We start from the raw sequence: 10,370 nt of genomic DNA, 5'->3' as shown, positions 1-10,370 counted from the left end.
GATGTCCAGAAAGCTCCACAGGAAGGTCTTCAGAACTGTGGGAAGGAGCTGTCTCCAGAAGTTTCCCTCCCCCAGAGAGGTAATGAGCAGCAGGTGTTCCTGAAGGCTTGGGGTGGTGTGAAATCACTGGGGAAACCCTGCTCCTCCCCAGGCTGCAGTAGTTTCAGGGTGCCTCCCTTGCTTAAAGGGCTGAGGCATCCTTGGAAGAGCAGGCAGACTCCGCAGGCTCCCGCCAGGAGAAAGGAGCATTCCCAGGTATCCTTGGGGATGCTGGCAGGACAGGAGCTCTCTCCTGACCCCCTCCCAGAATCCTCCACTCTGTGGAGGCTCTTCACATGCTAGGAGGCTCAGCCTCTGTCCCTACCTTAGATTTTCTGTTATTTGTTTTAAACTAGGGGCTTCTACACACTGTGGTGCTCAAGATGGTTCTGAGTGGGGCACTGTGCTTCCGGTGAGTATATGAGGCTCTGATTTGGCAGAGAGAGAGAGAGAGAGGGAGAGAGAGAGAGAGAGAGAGAGAGAGAGACCCATGGGGTAGACCTGTTGTCCAGCTTTTTGTGGAAAGGAGGGAGGAAGGGGAGAGGGGCTCTGATTGCAGCTGGAAGTTGTGACCAGTTCCTCACTGCCTTAGAGAGGTTCTTCCAGCCTTCTTAGATTGAGCAGGACTGGGGAAGGCCACCTCAGGAGGGTTGTCTGACACTAAGGGGGATGATGAAACACCCAGTTGAGAGCTGCAGCCTGGTCTGTCCACAGTGAGGACAGGGGTTAAAGGACCTGCTCAGAGCTCTGATGTTGCCACCCAGCACAGTGGATGTCAGCTCACCCACTGTGTGTCCATACCTTCTCAGTGCTCACTGGGAGAAAAATTAAACAAAACCCACTATTTGGCCAGTTTGTTTATCCTCTGGCATTACTAAGAAGACACTCTGTATTGCCCTGGACCTCACGTTGGTGGATGAGAGCAGCCCTTTCTCTGAGTTAGAATAGCACTTCCTAATGTATTCCATGGGGCTCCCAACCCAGGAGATGGTTTAGCTGTAGAGTTTTCTGACTAAATGTGGGGAATGCTGCTTTCCACATCCCCTTATAACAGAACCACAGCACAACTCAGCTTATTGGTGCCTCTAAGATTTTCTGAAGAAATGCAGTTGGTCTAATCATGTTTGGCCACACATTAAACTAATTTTTATACTGCATGCTTTTCTCCCATATGACTTCTAGAGAAAGCCACTTAGGATACATCTTTCATCTCACAAGATGTCAAAAAATCAACCAAGACTATAGATGAGAAATAACTTTGAGAGGTAAAATGAAAGAATTTTAAATTTGCAGAAATTCTTCACTTAGCAGAGAGTATATGGTCACTTGAAAGTACGGTACCCTGAGGTCTTCGGTGATAGTTGAAGCATCAGATTTTAATCTGGAAGAGCCTAGGGTTATGTCTCCCATCATCTGAGTTCAGCAATGGGGAGCTCAGGCAAGAGAGGGTGAGGGGAATTGTCTCCTGTGACTTGGCAGCAGCAGAGGCAGAGCTGGGATGGCAACCCAGGGCTCTGACTCTTAGTCCAGATTCTCTTCCCACAGCACACAGAGGAGACTGGTTGGGGTAGAAGAGGTTAGATAGGTAAAGGAGTAAATCTCAGATTCCGATGGGAGGTCAGCAGGGCTGGGACAGATGACACAGTGGAAAGAGAGGGAAGCAACGTGCCTGAAATTAGGGACCTCTCTGGAGCCAGGCCACTTTGGAGTGCCCACTTTCCCTTAATGGAGTCTCACCCCATCCTAATATTTCAGAATGAAGGATTCTGCATTGAAGGTGCTTTATCTGAACAATAACCAACTTCTAGCCGGAGGGCTGCATGCAGGGAAGGTTATTAAAGGTTGGTGGCAAAATGGGACCCAACTTTCCTGGGTCTCTATATACTCTGAGGGGAGGGTGCCTGAAGGGAGTTTGCAACAGTCCTGCTGGTTAGCATGGATTTATAGATCCCAGTCCCTGAGGTGTTAGATGGGGGCACTGTTACTTAGACTCCTAAGGGCAAATAAAATACTACAACTCTCAGCAAAGTCAAGATAAAACCTAGTGCTACCTGAAGCATCTGTGCAGAGGTGGGATTATTTTCCAAGAGAACATCTTGTCATTTCCTCATAGGTGTATATATAGGTCAAACATTCCATTTTCCTGGGAGCTGGTGCTGAGGAGAGAACTACAGCAGGCTCTCTATGCTTCTATTCTCAGATGGGAGTAGGTTTCTGTCCCTCTACTGTGGGTCCCCAGTTACTCAGAGTGGCAGAGAACAGGTGGCACCATTAGATCTCTTATTTACTCTGCTCCTAACTCTGTGAAGGGCTCTTTGCTCTAAAACAGTGCTCACTTGCCCACCCAGAGGACCCTCACAGAGATGGAGGCCAACAGATCCCCCTGCTAGGCCAGGTGTTCATGTGTGTGTACACACAGGCATGTGTGAGTGAGTACATGCATGAGTGTGCACCAGTGTATGTATGTAAGTGTGTGTTTGTGTGTGTGTGCAGGTATGTATGTATGAGTGTGTGTATATATATGGATATTTGTGTAGGCATGTGTGTAAGCATATTCATGCACATATGTGTATCTATGTGTATAAGTATGCCTATGTGAGCATGTACACATGTGTATACATGTGTGTATATGCACATGTAGTTTGTGTGTACATGTGTGTATCTCTGTGTGTATTTCTGTGTGCATGTGTGAATCCCTGTGGGGGAGAGATCTAGAGGGGAGTCAGGCACTCTTCCTCTGTTGGGAATCTCACAGGGTAGAAGGACCTGAGAACAACTCTAACAGGAGGCTTATCAAGATGAGTTTCAGAAAAGAGGCCTGAAGTCAGGGGACGTTAGAGGAGGGGGTTGAATTGATCTTGGGGTTTAGAGAAGCCTTGAAGATTTGACCCGAACCAGGGGTTGGGATGGGAGGTGGAACAATGTGCTACTGTGACTTGATGTCTACTGGGCCAGCTGGCAGAGACCACCCTTCTTTCCCTTTATGACAGTCACCAAGAGGCTTTCCTTCTGCCCAGCTAGAGATAGGATGGCTCCCACTGGTCCTGCACCTTAGGGTTCAGGACAGGGGATAAGGAATGAGGGGTGGCCAAAGTCTCTGCATCTAGCCTCCTCCTTGTAGGTGAGGAGATCAACGTTGTCCCCAATCGATGGCTGGATGCCAGTCTATCCCCAGTCATCCTGGGTGTCCAGGGAGGGAGCCAGTGCCTGTCATGTGGGACAGGGCAGGAACCAACTTTGACCTTGGAGGTGAGTCCAGTTGGGGCATCCTTGTCAAGTGGTGGCTAAGCCAACAGACAAAGAATGCACTGGGGCTGGGCACCCTGCACCTCTTTGGGCTGCCTGGCAGGATTCTCTTGGTGGGCTTTACCTCCTCCCTGCCCTGGCCCCACCCAGTCCTTCCACTGCCCCTTCCAGCCCCTCACCTGCCCTGTCCCTTTGCTGGCAGCCAGTGAACATCATGGAGCTCTACCTCGGAGCCAAGGAATCCAAGAGCTTCACCTTCTACCGGCGGGACAGGGGGTTCACCTCCAGCTTCGAGTCGGCTGCTTACCCAGGCTGGTTCCTGTGCACTGTGCCCGAGGCTGACCAGCCTGTCAGCCTCATCCAGCTTCCTGAGAACCCCAACGGGGATACATTCATCGTGGACTTCTACTTCCAGCAGTGTGACTAGGGCAGCCCCCAGGATTCCCTAGGTGGGGCCAGCTTGGGCAAGGGTTTAGTGGAGGAGGAGACTCTTGGACAACCACCCCTCTGCTCTCAAATCTCCACCTCTGACTTATTGGGCACATGGCTACTCTCTCTTCTCCTGGTTCCTAGTTTGGATAAATTCTGAGATTTAGGGTTCAGCATACAGTTTCCTCCACCATTGGGAAGTGATATTGGTGTGGAAACTTACAAAAACTACATGGGATAAACTGGAGAAACACAAAAAGATTTCAAGGGGATGGGTGGGGCAGTAGTGGGAATTATTCATGCCCAGTGGTAACCGACCCAGTGTTCCTGGACCCCACTGGTCAGCCCAGCCCCACTTGAGCTGTTGAGGACCAACAGCCCCCACATGAGGTTCTGTCGTTCACTGCTGTGCAGGAGAGGGAGGTAGTCACAGAGTAAGGGACCCATGGTCCACAGCCCAGCTCCCCCCTTCTTCCTATTAGTCTTGCTGCCACCATCATTCTATGCTGGCTTTTCCATCTCCACCTTCCTCCTTTCCCTGTGGGCATGAGAGGGTGGTGGTGTCAGAGGAAATGGCTCTAGCTCACAAGATAGAAGATGGGCAGGACATGACTTCCCTTTTTGAAACCCAAGGTGCAATAAAAACCCCAGATGGGGGTGGTCCCTATTCACATAAGTAGTTGCAAATGACATATTAAGTATGAAAAGGAATTATAAAGTAGCATATCTTGTAATTTTATTTTAATTTATTTTTCTGCATAAAAAAGTTTAGAAGAGTTAACCTCAATTGTAGCAATGTCTAGGTGGTGGCAGTTTAGGTGAAGTTTTCACATTGTTCTTTTTTTTTTTTAGGTTATAAAAGTATAATTTTATTTTATTTTAGGAAGAGGGAAGAGACTGGAGGGGAGAGATGAGAAAGAGAGAAGAGAGTAGGGAGTGAGACAAGGGAAGATGGGATGGGGAAGAAAAGGAGCAAGGGAATGGTGTGGCATTCCAAAGAAGATGCTTTGTTCTTTTTATTTATCGGAATTTCCTAGTCTTTATACAATGAGGATGGATTCCTTGTATAACAATAAGAAATTAACCTCGGGGTAAGCAGAGCAGACATGGTTTTTACCTGTCCTCTGACTCCACTTCCCCAGAGTGAAATATGCCAATTGAGTTGTGCTCTGCTGCTCTAGTTGGTAGCAGCAGGGATCAGGAAACAGTCCTCAGCAAAGCCACTAAGAAGAAGGATGTGATGAGCTTGTGTGGCTGGAATCTCCTGGGTAAAGAATTTACAGGAAAAAAGATCATCCTGTAATTATTTCCTGGAATGGAAAGCCCTCCAAGAGGGCTGCTGTACTATTAGAGTAGTGTCCTCCTAAATGTACATGCTTCCTGAAACCTCAAACTTGACCTTATTTGGAGACAGCATCTTTGCAGATACAATCAGTTAAAATGAGATCAGGCTGGATTAGGGTGGATGTAAGTCCAATAGGAGGAGAGGACACAGAGACACAAAGGAGACAGAGGGGAAAAAGCCCAAGTAACCATGAAGGCAGAGATGGGAGTTATGTTGCCCCAAACCAAGGAACACCAAAGATTGTGGCAACATTGGAAGCTAGGAAAAGGAAGGACGGATTCTTCCCTAAAGCTTTCACAAGGATTGTGGTGGCCCTATTGACACCTCAGTTTCAAATTTCCAGCCTCCTAAACTGAGGGAGAATAAATGCCTGTTGTTTTAAGTGTGAGACAATTGGTCACAACAGCTGTAGGAAGTTCATACAGCCACTAACAATCCCTGCCTCCTGTGCCCCTTCCCTATTGCGCTGGAGTTGTCTCTGTGGCCAACAGAACTTGGTGGAAATGATGGTGTGCAGCTTCCAAGACTAGGTTATAAAAGACACTGTGGCTGTTTGTGCACTCATGTTCTCTCTTTCTCTCTCTCCCCCTCTCTCAGTTTCTTGGTTCACTTGCTCTGGGTGAAGTCAACTGCCATGCTACGAGCACTCCCATAGAGAAACCCAATGTGGTGAATAATGAAGGCCCCTTCCCTGTTACCGTTAGGGGCTCACGGAGAAGCCACGTCTCAGAGAATAAACATGCATATTGAAATTGTATATTTAAATAAAAGGGTTCACAGCTCTCTCAGTCATGTGACAACTTTATTTCCTCTTAGCCAGGGACCACTGCTCTCTCATGGCGAGTGGCAAGTTGATTTCTTTACTCTTGGTTTAAATAGTCCACAGTGAACATGCGCACTGTACATCAATGACTCCATTAATATTCATTACAATCCATAATCCATCTCATGAATAAACATCTTGTGACTTGTCTTGTGAGCAGCTCCTCCCTGGTAATCTGATAATCCTCATAATCCTTTTAACATAAACCTGTCAACATAAACCTTCTATCATAATTCTTTTAACATAATTTAATGGAGAACATGTTGTCAGCCATTACTTCTTTGTTCTTATCTGATGAAGCCTGAGATTCTGGGGGAAAAGGAGAGATAGAATATCCTCCCTACTGGCCTTACCGTTTTGGAGGCAGTTACTTCAATCTTTAAACAAGGCATAGTAAAGAAATTTCTAAGACATACAGGGAACTTGTTTGCAAGTCTCCCTTCCCATGTGGGCCTTAAGTCAGGGGATGTTTATGCCTGCAACCGACCAGGCCGACCTTAGGTCAGGGGGTTTTTAGACCCGCAACCAATCTGGCCATATGGGATTCTGCCTTCAGTCTCACAAGTATGCCTGCGCAAAGTCTTTTCACTGCTCTCTCTCAAACAGCTTTTTTTTGGCCAGAGGTATATAGGCCTTTCGCCTATACTTCCCACAGCTGCAAGAATGAATTTAGAAGCAGCTCCTCTGGCCCCTCCAGCATTCTGCTGTCTGCAGCCTGGCTGCCAGCTCAACTATTGCCTCATGGGCGACTGAAGCAGAGTTGCCCAGCTGAGCTGCTCTGGATCCCTGCCCCTCAGAGATTCAGGGAGATAATGACTCCGGTGTTTTAAGTTGCTCAGTTTGGAGCTAACTTGTTCTGTAGCAGTAGATAATTAATATGCAAAGAGAAATAAATTGATTTGGTTTACATATGAATTATGATTGCAATTGTCACCAATATTTTCATTTTTCTTCTCCAAATGAGCAACTCTTTTATTTACCCAAATGTTCTATTTAAAGGCTGATGATACTTACTAGCTCTGTGAACTTTGGCAAAAAAGGAAGAAAGAAAAGAAAAGCTGATCATACCAAATTGGTTGAATGTTCAGTTTCGCAAGGTTTAAATCTTCTTTGTCTGCTTTTGTGCCTTGAGGTGCCAGGGACAGACTCTAATGTCCCCACCTAAACCCTGGAGGGTGAGAGCAGAAGCCAGAGGAGGGGCCCTTACCTGAGCCTCAGGTATTCTACCTGTACCTCACCTGTTAGACTGGCCTGGCAGGTTCAGAGTCTGCTGAGGGCAAGGAGGTGGCCAGGACAGACGGGGCTGCCTCCATGGGCCTCAGCACAGGAGCCCAGATGCAGCTGAAGTCCTGGGCAGCACAGTTCCTCCCCTAGGCCTCTCAGGGCTGCCAAGAACATGGGCTCCGAGTGCCAGCTGTGTTTCAGACCCTGTTCACATTCTCTGTCTCTGTTTATGGGCCTAAGCACAGCCCTATGTTGCTCCCTCTAATTTTGTACTCTCCGCCCATACTCTTTGCCTAGAGAGATCCTTCATCCTCTTAGATGCCACCTCCTCTGAGAAGCCATTGGTGAATGAGCTCTCTAGTCATCTGCTGTGGGAAGGCTTTGGGTACTCCTCCCCACGTTGTAGTCATTTGACTTGGAGTCTGTGGTCACTGGCATGACCTTGTGGTTAGGGCTGCATCAGTTTGTTTCTGAGCATCTAGTATAATGCTTGACACATAATTGCAACCCTGTGAGTATAGAATGTGGAAACTGTTCCTCCACCCTGGAATATTCTCTTCCTCTCCTCCACTCATCTAAACAGCCCCACCCGCGCCGTCCTGGTCAGGGAGCAGCATAAATTTCACCTCATCCTTGAAGGTTTCTCAGACCTGAAGTGATTGTTTTCACATTTGTAGAATGATAGGATTCAAAAGGGCTTTAGCCAGGATAAGCAGACATTTACAAGTCAATAGCAAAGGGAGGAATAGAAAAGGTTACCTTTAGAAACATAGAGGTGAACAATCAGTGAACTTGATGAGTAAAAATAATAATAATAATACTAAAAGAAACATAGGGGATGGACCCTGGCATCACCACTGTTCACAAAACCTAGTGGTTTTTGACATCTGCAACTTTGATATAAACCAGAGGCCTGGGCCTACATCTGCAGAGGTGGAATGCCCATACCTTGTGAGGTTTGTACCAGCTGCGGACAATGAGGAACAGATAATGTCCAAAGACCAGATCATAAGGAAGAGGCTGAGGTGCTGAGGGTCTTCATCCTGAAGGAGAAATATGCAGAGCACCCCCCTCAAGCACCTGAAAGCCTGCAAATGGAGGAATATACTTGTGCTGTGTAATTTTGGAAAGCACATGCAGGACCAATGGGTAGAAATTGTGTGGAGGCTGTTTTTCCTATAGGACTCCTAAATTTTAACCACAAGGACAACAAACACTGGTAGTGCTTCTTTAAGAGGTGCGGAGGCAGAGACGAATCAATCTATTTCTCAGGGCTGCCTTAGCATGGATTTCTCCATTTGAAGGGAGACTGTGATGTGACATATAAAGTCCTTTTAATTCTAAGGACCTTTTTGCCCAAGGAGTTTCTCTAGTGCAATTGTCTCTAACATGCCTTTGGCCCAGGGCTTAGAGAGTCTGGGCTTCTTAATTATGTTTTCAAGTGTGTGTGACTTCCCTTTCTAGCTAGACTGTAAAGTGATTTAACAACAGGGACTGGGTATTCAATGTCTTTGACACACAGCAGTGAGGACACTTTGTAAACACTCATTGATCGCCTGATATAATGACCCACGCTTTGGCTCTTCCCATGGGGGAGCGAGAGACTGCCGGAGGGGTGAGGAATGATCACCGCCTTTCCAAAGCAGAAATCTGATCCCCTTTCTGCCCCTCCTTTCTCATTTTTCATTCTGTAGGCATTTGGGTCCTAGGCTGGTCCCTCCTGCTTCCTCAGCAAGTCCTTTGGGAAACTTCACAAATGACCTGAGGGGGAGAATTACAATAAGGCCGTTGGTCCCCAGACAACATTACACCCAAGTTCTCTGCCTTTTGAAATAAGTGGTGAATGGATGGAGGGATGGAATTATGGACAAATGGATTGATGGACAGATGGGTGAGTGGATGGAGGATGGATGGACTGAGTTAAGTAGTATCAATTAGAAATCTGAGTGTTCTCTACCCCTGCACTGTTCACACTATTATATTTGCTTAGTGGTTAAGGATACGTGATATTCATCCAATTCCAGGATGAATCTAAGATCATTGTCTTTTGCAGCTGGGTTCTCCTAGATATTCTGTTTTATTAGCCTGGTACCAACTCATTAGACCTGTTGAAAGGCATAGACTCTCTTTTCATCTTTCCAAATAGGGCCATCCTGTCAGGCCCTGCTCTCACTGTGGCTTGCTGGCCATAGTCTGGCTTCAGCCATCAGAGATTGTTCTGTCCTCGGGGCCACCAGACATACTCTCTTTTGCATTTGCTGCCTCTTCAAGTCTAGGATGGAGCCCCATGGGGCAGCAGAGAGGTCTGCCGCAGCACTGTTTATCTGGCTGTGAAACCACTAATAACATAGTCAATGACAGTAGCTACAGAATGGGGGGCTGGTTCCTATTCCCTGCCCAGGCTTTATAGGTGACTCTGTCCCCCTTCACCAAACACTCATTAGTGTCTCACCTTCTTATTATCCATACTGTGCCTAAGTCATTATGAAATCTCTAGGCTCTTCTTCCTCCCTGTCCTGGAGCCAATTATAGAGATTGCTGCAGGCGTGACCTACTCTGACCAGACGGTATAAACACAGTTCAGATGCCCGGGAGAAATCAGTCAGAGGCTCCGGCATCAGGGTATGAGGCCCCCAGGATCTGCAGGTCAGTGGTGGACAAGTAGTATCTTTCTCTTTTCTTCTCCCCTCTGTCACTATCTCTGATCCACCCCCTGCCCCTTCACTCCTTCTGTCATGCTTTCCAGGTAACAAGGCATCCCCTCTGCAGAACATAGTGGGATGCTGAATAAGCTTAGGAGCACATAGATTTGAGAAGGAATAGACTCTGTCAAATGAAGATTTTAAAATATTTAGAACCGCAGATTTTAGAAAGTAATCTCAGACAAAATCATGTAGGACAGTGCTACTCAAATCGTATTTGGTGAAGCCTGAGCATTTCTTAGCTCCTTGGAAGCCCCCTGGTGCCTGCTTTGTGGGCAAGAGAAATACTACCAAGGTTCTAGCGTTTGCAGTGCTTTCCAGGTCAAAAGAAGTGGGTCTCTCTTACCCATTTTGCATTCATTAGGTTTCTGTGTAAACTTTCATTGTGAAACTTAAAACAATTTTGAAAGATACTAATCAACCTCTTACTCCAGTGATGATAAATTAAAGGACCAGGAATAAAAGGTAGCAAGATAAATTGCTAGCAGAGCCGAATCTAGAACCCAGTCTTTTAATTAAAAGTCTGCTGTGTGTGTTTCTGAGTCCTGCTGTGAGCACCAAG

The 10,370-nt window shown here is 46.9% G+C and overlaps 2 protein-coding genes across 2 annotated transcripts in view; both read left to right on the top strand.

The window, feature by feature from the left end:
- The first annotated feature begins 216 nt into the window (after positions 1–216).
- IL36RN (interleukin 36 receptor antagonist) lies at positions 217–3,750 on the top strand. Its single transcript, XM_003799246.2, has 5 exons — positions 217–255; positions 396–451; positions 1,795–1,880; positions 3,161–3,288; positions 3,488–3,750. The coding sequence occupies exons 2-5, from the start codon at positions 423–425 to the stop codon at positions 3,710–3,712; spliced, it is 468 nt and encodes a 155-aa protein (XP_003799294.1). The 5' UTR covers positions 217–255; positions 396–422; the 3' UTR covers positions 3,713–3,750.
- A 5,971-nt stretch (positions 3,751–9,721) lies between these two features.
- The window catches only part of IL1F10 (interleukin 1 family member 10), an 8,745-nt gene continuing 8,096 nt past the window's right edge, over positions 9,722–10,370 (top strand). The window contains exon 1 of the mRNA XM_003799245.1: positions 9,722–9,752. The gene's annotated coding sequence lies outside the window, so the exon portion shown is untranslated. The remainder of the gene's footprint in view (positions 9,753–10,370) is intronic.

This window comes from Otolemur garnettii, unplaced genomic scaffold (assembly GCF_000181295.1).
Source record: "Otolemur garnettii isolate 467f Iridium unplaced genomic scaffold, OtoGar3 scaffold00148, whole genome shotgun sequence".
NCBI lineage: Eukaryota > Metazoa > Chordata > Mammalia > Primates > Galagidae > Otolemur > Otolemur garnettii.
Note: the sequence above shows the minus strand (reverse complement) of the source record. Positions and strands in the feature narration are given on the sequence as shown.